Raw genomic sequence first — 15,558 nt, forward strand, 5'->3', positions numbered from 1 at the left:
AAAGTTTAACTAAGTAACTTACCCAAATATAAAGTACTCAAGTCCACAGTGGGCACTTGATACATGTAGAGTAATTCAACATAGACCTTTTATTTATACTTCAGTATAGCCCTAGAGTGTTCACATAAACAAAGGTTATAGATAACTCAAAGACGCTAAAAAAACAAAAAGGCTGCAAAACTGAAATTTTTAAATGTGTACCTCAAGTCATTAAAAAAAACCACTAATCTTTCCCATGATGTTACACAGTAGTCTTTTAAATGGTTTCATCAGAAATGCTACCACATGAGTATATTTGTGATGTTAAACTAACATTGTTAATTGTTTAAACTAAACAATACCTAATGATGCGGATCAGTGAAACGGTACTTATATATACCACTGTAGAACTGGTAAACCATTCTAAGAGGAAATTTGACAGTATATATTATGTTCTTACCCTTTGATCCAGCAATTGCTTTAGATGTGGATCCTAAAGAAATGATTAGAAATGTATATAGATTTATTATCAAGGATGGTAATAATCATAATATCAATGAAATTAAATAGTATTAATAGAATAAAGGATGGCACATTCTGAAGGAAAATAATGCATCATCAAAGGTGATCCATGTATTCGGAATAATAACGTGGAAAAATATTCATGAAACTGTACATAAACCATGTTTTTTTTTAAAGTCATTTCTGAACATGTCTGTCTTCGCACTTTGGAGGCTAAGATCCTAGGGAAGAGAAATAACAGGCAGCACGACAGCGCTGGCTCTGGGGTCAGAAAGGCTTCAAATCCCGGTTTCGCTAGCTGTACATTCTGAGCAAGTTCCTCTCCGCCTCAGTAATCTAGCTGTAAAATCCGAGAAACCAGAGTACCGTACCCACATCAAGAAGTGAATGTGTGAAGGTTAAATGAAAGTGCTTAGCGCGCCGCCTAAAGAAATTTTACTTATTACAAGTAATGTCTTCCTGCATCTCTCAGAGTAGCGGAGAATACGGAAATTAAAATTCAGAAATGTGATTTAGTAAAGCGAAAGCCCCACGAAACTTGACAAGAGGCATAATCTAACCTGCCAACCCACCTTGTCCAACTACTTGGATCTGATTCGGCCCGCGGGGCTGTTGTGAACCGAGCTCTACCTTGCCTGTGAGCGCGTAACAGATGCTCTCTCTCTCGCAGGGGTGGCGGCGCGGTGGGTTTGACTCTTCAGTATTCCGGAGTTGGTATACTCACCGGTACCCCCCCGCCCCCGCGCGCAAAGTAAGGCGTCCCTCCCTCCTCCTCATTGGGCGTCGGGCAAAGCTCGGACCTGTTCCCACCCAGAGCTGAGCCTAGGCTGAGGAGGCGTGGAGTGCGGCTGGGGGCGCGACCACGCGCTCCACCCCCTCCCGGGCGCGCGTCACAAAGACTACAGTCCCCAGTGGGCCCCGCGAGTGGGGGTGTCCCGCCAGGCAGGGTGCGGCGGCTGCGGGCGGCTGTAGTTTCTCCTGTGCTCAGGCACCACCTTCTCTCTCCTCTCCGCAATACTGGCGGTTACTGGGTGCTGCAGCTTCCGTCCGATTTACTAAAAAACGCCTGTCGCGGGTGTAGTCTGGCTCCCGCTGGGAGGCTGGTGCACGGCTCTGGCCGCGACGGCGACGCGGCGGGACCCGAACGGCGTCGCGCGGGATGATGACCTAGTGTACGTCGTGCGGCCGTTCTCTTGGCCCGCGGTGGGTGGTGGCCGCGCACGCGCGCCGGGGACCTTGGGCGGGGCCTGATAACACTGCAGTCGGCTGACTGTCCGCCGGTCGGCTGCTGTGCGGGTCTGCCGCCGGGCCGGCGGGGCGGAGACGCTGGAGGTCCATGGGGGTCGCCTCGATCTCGGCCTCAGTCTGTAGCCTAGCTTCAGCCACGCCGGCGGAGATGGTGCCGTGGGTGCGGACGACGTGGGAGAAGCTGAAGCAGTGGCTGCGGCTGGACGTGGGACGCGAGATCTGCCGCCAGTACCCGCTGTTCTGCTTCCTGCTGCTCTGCCTCAGCGCCGCCTCCCTGCTCCTCAACAGGTAACGCCGTGGCGCCGGGCTGGCCGGCCGGCTGGCCGCTTCCCTCCGGAGCCGCGGACGCAGGCAGGCTTGCTTCACTGTGGGGCCGCCGGGGCTGCGCGGCTGCGGGACTTGGGGCCAGATGCCAGGCCTGTGGGAAGGGCGGCCTCGGGGGGCGGTGCCGAGCGCCGGGCCCGGAAGTGCGGGCGGAGGGCTGAGTTTAAGCGTCCCCTTTCCTAAGGCTTCGTCTCCTGAACCTCTGGCCCCCATTCTTACCTTCTTTTCACCCATTTCTTAAAGCCTGGTCCTCCATCATCGATGTTTTTCACAAGAGTGAAATCTGTACGTCTGGCTCAATTTGAGACCGTACAGGGGCGGTCCAGTCAGCTGACGCAGGATCGGTCAAGGTCCTGTCGCAGCCGCAATTTTAGGTCGACTGTCCTCCCTCTCACCACACCCACACCCCCACACCCCGTATAGCCGAAGCTTTCCTCCCTCTCGACACACACACACACAATCTTACAGCCGAAGCTTTCCTTGCAGTGTCGTTGGTTAAAACGGACGGTGACAAAGATTTGTTGAAACCAAGTCAGAAAGCAAAATAGTACGTTGTCTCAACATCGCTAGAATATTCCTAAAGGAAAGACTGAAAGTTAAAATTGGTAAATTCAGTTGACATTCTGAAATCGGAAGGTTCTGCCCCTGAAATAAACTTGTAGATTTCCTTCATTTTGCTCTTTCTAGAAATGGTAATTCTAGAAATAGGAAGTAGAGGAGAACTCCTTGAAGATTGTTTCCAGGTTTGCTTTTGGTCGAAAGACTTCTGAGACGCTTGTCCGCAACAGCATCTGCGTGGTGTTTTCTCTTGATGTTTTGAACACGCAGCCATCCTCACTCTTTATCTTGAGATAGTTGATCCCGAGGATAGGAATGGGGAAGCATTCGCAACGGATTTGGTACCTTAATTTTGCTCTAAGGTAACCGTTTCCTGTGACTGTGTTGAAGTTGGGTTGAGTTTCTTCCCTAGCCACTTTGCTTTCTTTTTTTTTTTTTTATAATTTTATTTGTTTATTTTTTCCCCCCAAAGCCCCAGCAGATAGTTGTATGTCACAGCTGAACGTCCCTCCAGCTGCTGTATGTGGTACGCGGCCTCAGCATGGCCGGAGAAGCAGTGTGTCCGTGCACGCCCGGGATCCGAACCGGGGCCGCCAGCAGCGGAGCGCGCGCACTTAACCGCTAAGCCATGGGGCCGGCCCAATCGCTTTGCTTTCTTGTTATTTGATTCTGGATTTATATATTAGGTTTAAGTAGTGATTGATATTTTACTGGAAAATGTGCTTTGATTGTGATAATAAGATGTTTGTAGGAGTATGGAAGAAGTGGAATCCTCAACAGAGTGGAAGCTAATTATTAAGTACTTGCTTTCTGTCATCTGGAAGGTATTGAAGCTAGACTAACAGCTTTAGTATGAAAGACATGTAAACTTTACACGATTATTAAGTTTTGTCCAGAGATTCTTAGCTATCTCCTTTGGAAGCTGGGTCAGTTTAGGTTTCCAAGGTAGGACAACCATGTAGGAGCAGGTTGAAATAGATTTCTGAAGTCTACTTAATTATAGCATCTAGTGCTCTATGTTGTTAAGAAGTTGTAGGATACCTTCTGATCTGTACCTGTATCTTTATTTGTATTGTGCAAAGAAGGAAGGAAATAACATAAATGTTATCTCTGATTGGTTGGCTTTATGAGTGAAGTTGTTTTTGCATACATTTTATGGCATTTTCTGTTTGTTACTGTTGTAATCAGCAGACGTGATTCTAAACATAACAGGACTGTCTTGACTAAAAGAATGGTTAGGTACCCTTTCTCCAGGAAAAGGCTTTTGGAAGGTGGAGAACAGTGTATATAGGGTACCTTTCAGTGTATTGTGTGATTTTCTTTAAAATATGCCTGTATATTCACATGTACATACGAACACGTATGCATGCTTATGTATGCTTAGATTGTCTCTGGAAGATTTTTATACAAGAAAATGTGGGGCCACCCTGTGGCTTAGCGGTTGAGTGCGCGTGCTCCGCTACTAGCGGCCTGGGTTCGGATCCCGGGTGTGCACCCATGCACCGGTTCTCTAGCCATGCTGAGGCTGCGTCCCACATACAGCAACTAGAAGGGTGTGCAACTATGACATACCACTATCTACTGGGGCTTTGGGGGAAAAAAAAAGGAGGAGGATTGGCAATAGATGTTGGCTCAGGGCCGGTCTTCCTCAACAAAAAAAGAGGAGGATTAGCACAGATGTTAGCTCAGGGCTGATCTTCCTCAAAAAAAAGAAAATGTGGTACCTTCTGGGAGAGGGGAGTACTAGGTACATATGTTCAGAAATTTAAAAAAAATTATATGTGTATAAAATATAGAAAACATTGGGGGCATAACAATGGAATTAGAAGAAGTGGGAAGATATGCTCAGTACATGCTTTCAATAAATGATTTCTACACAGGCATTTCACCACTTAATTTTTAGAAATAACTTTAAAAGAAATTTTCAGTTTGAAGTCTCCTCTGGTTAGTATGGAGATTTGAAGCTTTCTCTCTGTATGGTTAAACTTAGAATAATACTCTTTTTTGGAATTAATTTTTGTCTTATAATCTTGAAACTTGAACTCCTGAAGATCTTTCAAGGTGTTATTTAGCATATAAATTTTTCTTTTCAATATGAATTAAGATTATGAATCTTATCTATGGAAAAATAAATGAATATAACCTTTGGACCATTGTAAGTGATTTGTGGGAAGATAGAGTAACATACTTTATATATTTCAAATTGTTTATGATATCACCTTTACAGTATTCTTAGCATAAACTAGGAGCATAGATACAATTATATAGATTTATTTGCCAGTCATAGTATTGAGTATTTGAGTGTTACAATAAGGAATATTTTAAGTTAATCCTAATAACAACAATGGTAATAGTAATAATAGCTAACACTTTGTGAGTGCTTTATTTGGCCTAGGTATTGTGTTCAACAGTAAATGAAAGAGTTATCATTTATTGTTGAGGTAATTTATTGCTGTGGTTGAAAGTTTTGAATCTGAAGCTTGACTGTAAGAATCTGATTCTGACTCCTCCAAACCAGTTATGTGACTTTGGATACACTTATCCAAAGTCGTTTTTTTTTTTTTTTTTTTTTTTCTCGTGAGGAAGATTGTCCCTGAGCTAACATCTGTGCCAATCTTCCTCTATTTTGTATGTGGGATGCTGCCACAGTATGGCTTGACAAGCCGTGTGTAGGTCCACGCCTGGGATCTGAACCCTCGAACCCCAGGCCACGGAAGTGGAGTGTGCAAACTTAACCGCTTTGCCACTGGGCCGGCCCCAGCAATCTAACTTTTTTTTTTTTGGTGAGGGAGATTGGCCATAAGCTAACATCTGCTGTGAATCTTTCTTTTTTTTGTTTTTGGCTTGAGGAGGATTAGCCCTGAGCCGCCATCTGTGCCAGTCTTCCTCTGTTTTGTATGTGGGTTGCCACCACAGCATGGCTTGACAAGTGGTGTAGGTCCATGCCCGGGATCCGAACCCGTGAACCCGGACCGCCAAAGCAGAGTGCACTGGACTTAACCACTACACCACGGGGCTGGCCCCCCAGCAATCTAACTTTTATGTGTCGTAGTACCCTCATCTGTAAAATGGAGACAATACTAATACCTACACTGTATGATTATTTTGATGATTAAGTGGGTTAATACATGGAAAGTATTTAGAATGGTGCTCAGCACATAGAACGTGCTCTCATTAAATGTTAGCAGTTATTTTTGTCTCATTTATCCTCACAAGACTGTTTTTTTTTTGAGATATAACTTACAGAAAAGTGCGTAACACATAATTGTATATTTCTGAATTTTTAAATACAGCTCCCCATGTGACCACCACCTAGATCAAGATATAAAACATTTCTAGCACCCCAGTAAGCCCCTTGTCAATAACCTTCTCAGTCACCATGTATCAGTTTTGCTTGTTTTTGAATTTCATATATGGAAATGGAATCATATGGTCCTCTTGTATCTGGTTTCTTTCTCTCAGCTCTGCTTTTGAGATTTATCCATATTGTTGTATGTATCAGTAGTTCATTCTCTTTTGTTAATGTGTAGTAGTCCATTGGGAATATGCCATACTTTGTTCATCCACTATACTGTTGAAGAGTATTTGAGCTGTTTACAGTTTTTGGCTATTGTGAATAATGCTGCTCTGAATGTTCTTATTTATATTTCTTTTGATAGACATATGTGCTTATTTCTTTTGGGTATATGTCCATGAATGGAAATGCTTAGTCATAATGTATGTATTTGTTTAACTTAAGAAGATACTGCCAGACAATTTTCCGAAGTGGTTATACCAATTTATACTCCTGCCAGAAATCTTTGACAGTTCTGTCTGATATTGTCTGTAGGTTTAATTTAGCCATTTTAGTGAGTGTATAGTGGTAGCTCATTGTAGTTTTTTTTTTTTTTTCACAGAGAAAGATTTACCCTAAGCTAACATCTGTTGCAAGTCTTCCTCCTTTTTTCTTCCTTTTCCCCCGCCAAAGCCCCAGTAAATAGTTGTGTATAGTTGTAAGTTCTGGTTCTTCTGTGTGAGCCACCGCCACAGCATGGCTATTGACAGACAAGTGGTGTGGTTCTACGCTGGGGGAACTGAACCTGGGCTGCCGAGGAGTGCTCCTAACTGCTAGGCCATCAGGGCTGACTCAGCTCACTGTGGTTTTAATTTGCAATTCCTTGATGGTTATTAACTCCATTTTTTTTTTAATAATTTTATTTATTCATTTATTTTTTCCCCCAAAGCCCCAGTAGATAGTTGTATGTCATAGTTGCACATCCTTCTAGTTGCTGTATGTGGGACGCGGCCTCAGCATGGCTGGAGAAGTGGTGCGTCGGTGCGCACCCGGGATCTGAACCCGGGCCACCAGCAGTGGAGCGTGTGCACTTAACCGCTAAGCCACGGGGCCGGGCCGGCCCAACTCCATTTTACATATAGCAAACTGAAGCTAAGTGGTGGTAAATAACTTGCCCAGGCTTGTAGATAGTAAGTAGCAGAATGGGATTCTAAGGCAGGTCATTCTGATTCAGAAGCCCAAGCTTTTAAAAAATTACATTAAAAAGACATTATTAAGAATAATACTGATTATTAATAACTTTCTAAATAGCATTGATTTACATAAATTATAAAGAAGTCAGAAAATACAGACAAATATAAAGATGTTAAAAATCACTCATAAATTTATCTGTGATGACTACTGTTGTTAGCGTTCTAGTCACTTTTACCTGCGATTTATCATTTTTATTATATAAATGAAGATTGTTCTGTATTTATAGCCTTTTATATATGGAGCCTGCTTTTTTTTTTTAATAAATATTTTTCACATTTATTAGTCATCTGTGAATTGTCCTTGCTCACTTTTTTTTTTTTTTTTTTGTGAGGAAGATCAGCCTTGAGCTAACATCCATGCCTCTCCTCCTCTTTTTGCTGAGGAAAACTGGCCCTGGGCTAACATCCGTGCCCATTGAGTCCTCCACTTTATATGGGATGCTGCCACCGCATGGCCTGACAAGGTGCGCGCCCGGGATCGGAACCTGTGCTGCCAGCAGCGGAGCGTGTGCACTTAACTGCTACACCATGGGGCCGGCCCCCTGGAGCCTGCTTTTTAACGTGTTTCATTATTATTTTCTTTATTACTTTTTAAATTACCACAACTGGCTTACATACACTTAACTTAGTATGTGACAGGCTATTCTAAGCACTTTTATGAACTTATTTAATCATCATAACAACCCTGTGAGTTGGGTGTTACTGTTACCCCATTTTGTACAGGACCAAACAAGAGTCAGAGAGGTTAAGCAATTTGCATTGTATCGTAGCCAGAATTTGAACTCAGACAGTCAGACTCTAGAATGTCATATATTTTGTTCCCAAACTGCATGGGTGTTTTGCTGTATGTTCTCTTTCCTTTGTCTATTTTTCTCATCCTACAACAGTACTAGATTTTTTTTTTTAATGGTAATGTTACTGTTTTGTAGTATGTTTTTATATCTGCTAGGATGAATTCTCCCTCTTGGCCCTTCTTTTCCAAAGTTGGCACAGCTCTTTCTGAACGTTTATTTTCTTTATACATTTTAGAATGAATATGTTAAATTTCTCAAAAGATTGAGCAGGAATTTTGATTGTGGTTTCTATTTTGGTTATATATTGTCACATAAAAAACCATCCCCAAATTTAGTGGTTTAAGGCAACAACAACATTTAATTTGCTCACAGAACTGCAGTTTGGGCAGCAGTTGGTGGGTACGGCTAGTCTCTGTTCACTGTGCATCATCTGGGCACCATAAAGGTGGGGGGCTAGAATAATCTGTTAGCTGTTCATTCACAAGTGTGACAGTTGATGCTGGTTGTTGGCTGTGAGCTTAGCTAGGTTATAGGCTGGAACATGTACATATGGCCTTTACATGTGGCTTTTTCCCAACATGGTGCTGGGTTACAAAGGTGAGCATCCTGAGAAAGAGAGCCTGGTGGAAGCTATATCCTTTTTATGGCTTAGCCTTGGAAGTTAGGCAACTTCATTTCTGCCGCATTCTGTTGATTAGAAGTGAGTTATTAAAGCTAACACCTGTTCAAGGGGAAGGAAATTAGATTCCTGCTTTTGACATGAAGAACGTGAAAGAACTTGTAGTCATATTTAATACTACCACAGTTTTATTTAATTTGTAAATTAATCTGGGTAGAATTGATATCTTTACTATACTTAATGGTTTCATCCATGAACATAAATATCTCTCCATTCATTCAGATCTACTCTTATGTCCTTTTAATAGTTTTTTTTCCCGTTTAAAAATTTTATTATGGAAAATTCCAAACATATACAAAATAAAAATAGAATAATATAATGAAACCTGTAAGTACCTCTCACCCAGCTCAAAAATTATCAGCTCAAAGTCAAATATCCTCCACAATTATTTTGAAGCAAATCTGACATGACATATTTTATCTATAAACATTAAACACTTTAGTATATATTTCTAGTAGGTACAAGTTCTTTTTTTCCTTACGTAACCACAATACTGTTTCACATTAAAAAAAAAAAAAGCTCATTTCTTAACATCGTCAAATATCTATTCAGTGTTCAGATTTCTCTGAATTTGTTAGAACTTTCCCCCCAACGTTTTATGATGAAAAATTTTAAACATACAGCAATGTTGAAATTTACAGTAAATGACCAATTATGTACTGCCTAGATTTTACCATTAACATTTTACTGTATTTACACATACTTTATCATGTGGTATTACTCTGTTCATAATGAGTCTTCTTTATTAACAGTTTTTTATAGTTAATCAAATTAAGATCCAAATATGAGCTTTTAATCTGAAAGTTGACCCTCCTCCCCTTTTTTTCACCTTGCAGTTTATTTATTGAAGAAACTTGGCCGTTTGTTCTGTAGTTTTCCACAGTCTGGCTTTTGCTGATTGCATCCCTGTAGTGTTTTTGAACATATTCCTTTCCCTCTGTGTTCCCTGTAAACTAGTAATTATACAGTCAAGAGCTTCATTGTTTTGATTTTCTTTCTCTAGTCCATGATGGTGTAGATTTAAAGATATTGAACTACATAAAATATATACTGTACTTATGATGTAATATTCTTTATTTTATGATATACTTCTAGTTTTAATTAATATTTTACTTAGTACTTAATATCAATATTTATAAGTAAAATAGACCTAATGATTTTCTTATATTGTGTTTATCTGATTTGGGAATTAAAAGTAGATCAGTCAGGGACTGGCCTGGTTACATAGTGATTAAGTTCGCGAGCTCTGCTTTGGTGGCCTGGGGTTCGCTGGTTCGGATCCTGGGCGCGGACCTACACTGCTTATCAAGCCATGCTGTGGCAGTGTCCTACATATAAAGTAGAGGAAGATGGGAACGATGTTAGCCCAGGGCCAATCTTGCTCAGCAAAAAGAGGAGGATTGGCAACGGATGTTAGCTCAGGGGGCTAATCTTCCTCACACACACACACAAAATTATATCGGTCCTTTTAAATTGTCAGCTTTTTCTCATTTTTTCTTTCTTGAAGCAGTATGTATAAGGTAGGGATTGTCTGTTTCATGAAAGTTTGGGAAAACCATTTGGGTCAGGGGCCTTTTTTTGCAGCCAGGTCTCTGATTACTATTTTAATTCCTTTAATGATAATTGGTCTATTCAGGTTATCTAGTTCTTCACTTAACTAATTTCTAGCATTTTTGTCTTTTTCTAAAAATTTATATCATATAGGTTATCTAATTTATGAACATGTAGTTGTTCATAGTCTTACTCTTCATGTCATTTATAGCTATGATTATTTTTTTCATTCTATATTTTGTATATTTGTAGTCTCTCTTTTTTTTATTCTTTGATTTGTCTTGCTAAAACTTTGTCTTTTGTATTAACTTTTGATTTTGAAAATTTCCAAGCATACATGGAAAAAATAGAGTACAAGGAACCTCCAAGCACCCATCACTCAACTTCGACAACCATCAGTATTTTGCATATTTAAAAAAATCTAATCTTCTTCCTTTTTAAAAATCACTTCACAAAACCATAACCTTCTAAAATTAACAATAATTAATAAATATCATCTAATAACCAGTCTATAATCAAATTTGCCTAATTGTGTAAAAATTTGTAGTGCATTTGTTCTAATCAGGATCTAAAGTAGGCCCACTCATTGTATATGGTTGCTACATCACTTAAGCTTTTGTAAATCTGCAAACGTTTTCTGTAAAGTGTTGGGCGGTAAATATTTTAGGCTTTGTGGGCTACATCAGGTCTGTGTCCCGTATTCTTTTTTTTTTAAAGAACTCTTTTAATATGTAAAAATTTTACTTAGCTTGAGGGCTGTACCAAAGCAGCAAACATTTGGCCCACAAGCCATAGTTTGTCAATGCTGATCTAGAAGGTTCTTCCTCACCTGCTTGTTTTTTTTCCCTCCTTGTTGTTGACTTGTTGAAGAAACTAGGTCATTTGTTCACACTCTGGATTTTGCCTATGGTTTCCTCATGGTGTTTTGTTTTTTATCCTCACCTTCATATTTTTTGTAGACAGGGAGTTAGATTTATAGGCTCAATTAGATTTAGATTTTTTTCTTTTGGTGCAAAAATACTTCAGTGATACTGTGTACCTTCTATTACATAACATCAGAGGATAACTCCACATAAGTGGAGTTGCCTCACTATTCGTGGATGCAGGTGTTGATAGCTGATACCTTTCCCAACAAACTTTCTCTTTGAGTTTACCATTTATTTACTCCTTGAATCAGTTACTTCATTATAGGTTACAACATGATGATTTTCTCATTCTTTCATTTCTTCTATATTTTTTAATTTGAATTTTTTCTTTCTTTTTTTTTTTTTGTAGAATTGCTTTACTCCCTTCATTAGGTCTATTTAGTTACAATGAAGTACAGCTCAGAATGGAAAAGTAGGATAAATGCTTACTCTTTTCTCTTTTTTGTTGTTGAGGAAGATTTGCCCTGAGCTAACATCTGTTGCCAATCTTCCTCTTTTTTCTTTTTTTGCTTGAGGAAGATTAGCCGTGAGCTAACATCTGTGCCAGTCTTCCTTTATTTTGTATGTGGGTCGCCACCACAGCATGGCTGACAAGTGGTGTAGGTGTGTGCCTGGGATCTGAACCCATGAACCCAGGCTGCCGAAGTGGAGCGCGCTGAACTTATTCACTACACCGTGGGCCTGGCCCCCTCTTCTCTCTCTCTCTCTCTTTTTTTTTTTTTTTTGTGAGGAAGATCAGCCCTGAGCTAACTTCCATGCTAATCTTCCTCTTTTTGCTGAGGAAGACCGGCTCTGAGCTAACATCTATTGCCAATCCTCCTCTTTTTTTTTTTGCCCCCCAAAGCCCCAGTAGATAGTTGTATGTCACAGTTGCACATCCTTCTAGTTGCTGTATGTGTGGGACGCGGCCTCAGCATGGCGGGAGAAGCGGTGCGTCAGTGCGCGCCTGGGATCCGAACCCGGGCCGCCAGTAGCGGAGCGCGCGCACTTAACCGCTAAGCCACGGGGCCGGCCCCTCTTTTCTCTTAATTATTAGTTTTTACAGTAATAATTGGTGCCCTAGTAACCTCCATTAGTATTCAGTTAGAGGTTGCTTATTAATTTTTCCAAAGAACCAGCTTATATTTTATTTTCGTTTGTCTACTCTATTGGTTTCTGTTCTTCTCTTTTCTGTTTCTTTCCTTTTTATGCGTTTGGATTTGCTGTTTTTCCCCCAACTTTCTGAATGCTTAGCTTGTTGGTTTTCAGCATTTCTTTGTCTCTGATTAGTGCACGGTTTCTTCGCCTCAGCACCATTGATAACTTGGATCAGATAATTCCTTGTTGTTGGGGGCTGTCTTGTGCATTGTAGGGTATTTAGCAGCAGCCTTGGCCTCTAGCCACTTGATGTCAGTAGTGTACTCCCCTGTTCCCCTTCCCCACAGTTGTGACAATCAAAAATGCCTCCATATACTGCCAGATGTCCCCTGAGGGGCAAAATCACCCTTGGTTGAGAACCACAGGGTTAATGCATTTAAAGCTATAGATTTCCTTCTTAATGCCTTAGTTATTGCTTGCCTTAGTTACACCCCACACATATTGCATGTAGTGTTTATTGTCCTTCAGTCTAAGTACAGGTCTGCAATTCCTAATCTGTAATTCTGAAATCGAAAAGCTCTGAAGAAGTAACTTTTTCCCTAAGTTTAGCACCACTTACGTTTGATGATGAAATCTGACCTGAACAGACGTGAGACTATTACAGTATTTATTTCTGACTTACTTATTTCTTATTGTTCATATGTTTTGCTGCAGAAATATTAATATCTGATTATGGAGTACTGCATCAGACCTCGTTGGGGGAGTTAAGCTATATATGAAATATGTACTATATAACTATTCTAGAATCCTAAAAATTCTGAGTTCTGTGTCATATCTGTCTGGCTGAAAATGATTTTTGGTAAGCAGCTGTGGACATAAATTTCATAATTTCCTCTGTGAATACCTCTATAACCCGAGTTAGTTTCTAGACATAAGGGTTTTTTTAAAGCTTGGTGTCAAGTGTGCTATTTTGGTTAGAATGAAGCTTTGTATAAAGGAAGGGGAAGAGATAAGGGTAGAAAGGTGAATTGGGGCCGGATTGAAAGGGACCATAACAGTTTAAGGGGTTTGCATTTCATTCTGCAGGCAACATTAAGCCATAGTTTTTTCAGTGGGTGGTAACCATGTTTATGTTTTAAGTGCTGAGTGAGAGCATTTAATAATAGGTATGCAGTGGATGTCTCTCAAGTATAGATTTGCCCTGAGAGCCTGGAGACGAGGCAGTTTCATCTGGCTGGGTGGCTCAGCCTTTGTCTCACAGCTTTTGTACTTACTTGGTCGCTGTCTGTAATAGGTACATACCTCTAATCCATCTTCACCTCTTGTTACTACTTGGGTGCAGTATTCCCCAGTTCTGAACTCCCAGGTCTTCACAGTACCTTCTGTAGCCTTTTCTATTGCGTGCTGCACTTGGGAAATTGTCCCCAGTCAGAGAATTGGGATGGGAACTCACTTGTGTTCTCCCTTCTCTTAAAGATTAGAGTTCTGTACTGCCTGTTGTCCACTGCCTGGGAACAGCTGCTGGTTTTGTCCAGTTTTATAGTTGTTTATGGTGGGAAGGCAAGTCTGGTACCAGTTATTCTGTCAAGGAAGCAGAATTCTCTTACTCCTTTGAAACATGTGCCATTGGTCCGTTTTCTCACTGATAACGGTCTCCGGGTCATTTGTACTCATTTATAGAAGACTTTGGCTTCTGGCTTATAGACTTGATCTCCCCTTGAAATCCTGCCATCATTCCAGGTGACTTCAGTGCTTGTGTGAGTAACCTATCAAACATTGTAGTCTTTGTCGAGGTGACTCCTCCTCAATCTCCTAGTTGGATCACCATATGGTGGCCCTTGTTGTCACCAGACAGAGGTCTACCGCTGAAATCTTAAAAATCAGGTATCCCACTTGCTGACCAGTGTCTGCTTCTCTCATTCAATCAGTCACACTGTACCTGCTTCTTGACTTCTCAGCCTCCTGACTCCTCTGCTTTCTTTCTATCCGTGGTCCCTCTTCTGTTGTCACTTACTTTCCTGTGCAGTTTAGAGTCAGTCTAGCTTAGATTCCATGGTCCATCACTTCAACTACTCTGTTGTCATCAGTATCCTTAACTCGCTTCCCTTCTATTCCACTCTCCTGACAAAATCCAAATCTTGGATCAGTGATGCTGCTTGCTTCTTTAATATTTATGTCCTGGTTACTGAATGCTGGAGAGAAACTCCCACACTTGTAAGTTTAGCTCTTCAGCCTCAGTACTGCCCAGCATTTCCCTATGATACCCTTCTCCTTACTTTTCCGCCGCAGCTGCTTCAGAACTTCCCCAATCTTCTAGAACTTCACATCATGCCACCTTTGCCCTTTACTTTCAGTATCTCCTGTTACACTTAAAAGCCATTATATTGCTTTTAATTTTTGTTAATGAATCTACAGGTTTAGCTGCATTCTCATCCATCTACTCTTTCTCTCTGGTATTAGGGAAGAGATATCTCTTCTTTTTATAACTATTTCTTCCGTTTACGCTCTGAATCCCAACTACTCCTATCTTCTCTAGGACATTATTTACTCATTTATCTCCTCTCCTATCAACATTTAAATGTGATCAGGTTTTACTAAACTCTTTCCCTCATTGTTCTCTCCAGGCTTCTTTCTTTTCTTTTATTTATTTATTTATTTATTTTTTTAGGAAGATCAGCCCTGAGCTAACATCCATGCCAATCCTCCTTTTTTTTTTTGCTGAGGAAGACTGGCCTTGGGCTAACATCTGTGCCCATCTTCCTCCACTTTATATGAGACGCCACCACAGCATGGCCTGACAAGCGGTGTGTCGGTGTGCGCCCAGGATCTGAACCCGGGCCGCCAGCAGCGGAGCGTGCGCGCTTAACCACTACGCCACTGGGCCGGCCCCAAGGCTCCTTTCCTTTAAAGAGGGAATTATCCGCATTTACCAATTTCACTTCCTAACTTCCATCTCATTCTTCAATCCACTGTAGTCCTTTGTCATTCTACTAAAATTGCTTTTGCCTGGTTTATCAGTGCCTCTTTTGTTGCTAAAACTAATGGATGCTTCTCAATCTGCCTCTTTCTTTATTTTACAAATATTTGATCATGTTAACTACTTCAAACCTGTTGAAATGTTTTCTTCTTTTTACCTTGACAGCCTTTATGACTTGACTGTTGTTTTTTTCCCCACCTTTTCTAGTTATTGGATTGCTTTATAGGTTGTTCTTGCTGTGCTTATTTCTTAAACGTCTTATGCCTTCTTTTTTCACTCTGCAGCTTCTCCCTGGGTCATGTCATTTATTCCCATGACTTCAGTATCTTTATGCTGATAATTCTGAAACCTTTGTCCTTAGCCCGTATTCTCTGCAGAGATTGAACTACCCAATAT

General features: G+C 40.9%; 1 protein-coding gene across 6 annotated transcripts in view; it reads left to right on the forward strand.

The window, feature by feature from the left end:
- Positions 1-1,761: 1,761 nt before the first annotated feature.
- The window catches only part of SNX14 (sorting nexin 14), a 66,461-nt gene continuing 52,664 nt past the window's right edge, over positions 1,762-15,558 (forward strand). For 2 of the 6 annotated variants that reach the window (XM_058566679.1, XM_058566682.1), the window contains exon 1: positions 1,763-2,037. In XM_058566679.1, coding sequence (XP_058422662.1) covers positions 1,838-2,037 — 200 coding nt within the window. In that variant the 5' untranslated portion in view covers positions 1,763-1,837. Of the gene's footprint in view, positions 2,038-15,558 lie in introns of all 6 variants that reach the window. The other 4 variants (XM_058566677.1, XM_058566683.1, XM_058566680.1 and 1 more) reach the window with 3 other exon arrangements.

The sequence above is a fragment of the Diceros bicornis genome, chromosome 23 (assembly GCF_020826845.1).
Source record: "Diceros bicornis minor isolate mBicDic1 chromosome 23, mDicBic1.mat.cur, whole genome shotgun sequence".
NCBI classification, from domain to species: domain Eukaryota; kingdom Metazoa; phylum Chordata; class Mammalia; order Perissodactyla; family Rhinocerotidae; genus Diceros; species Diceros bicornis.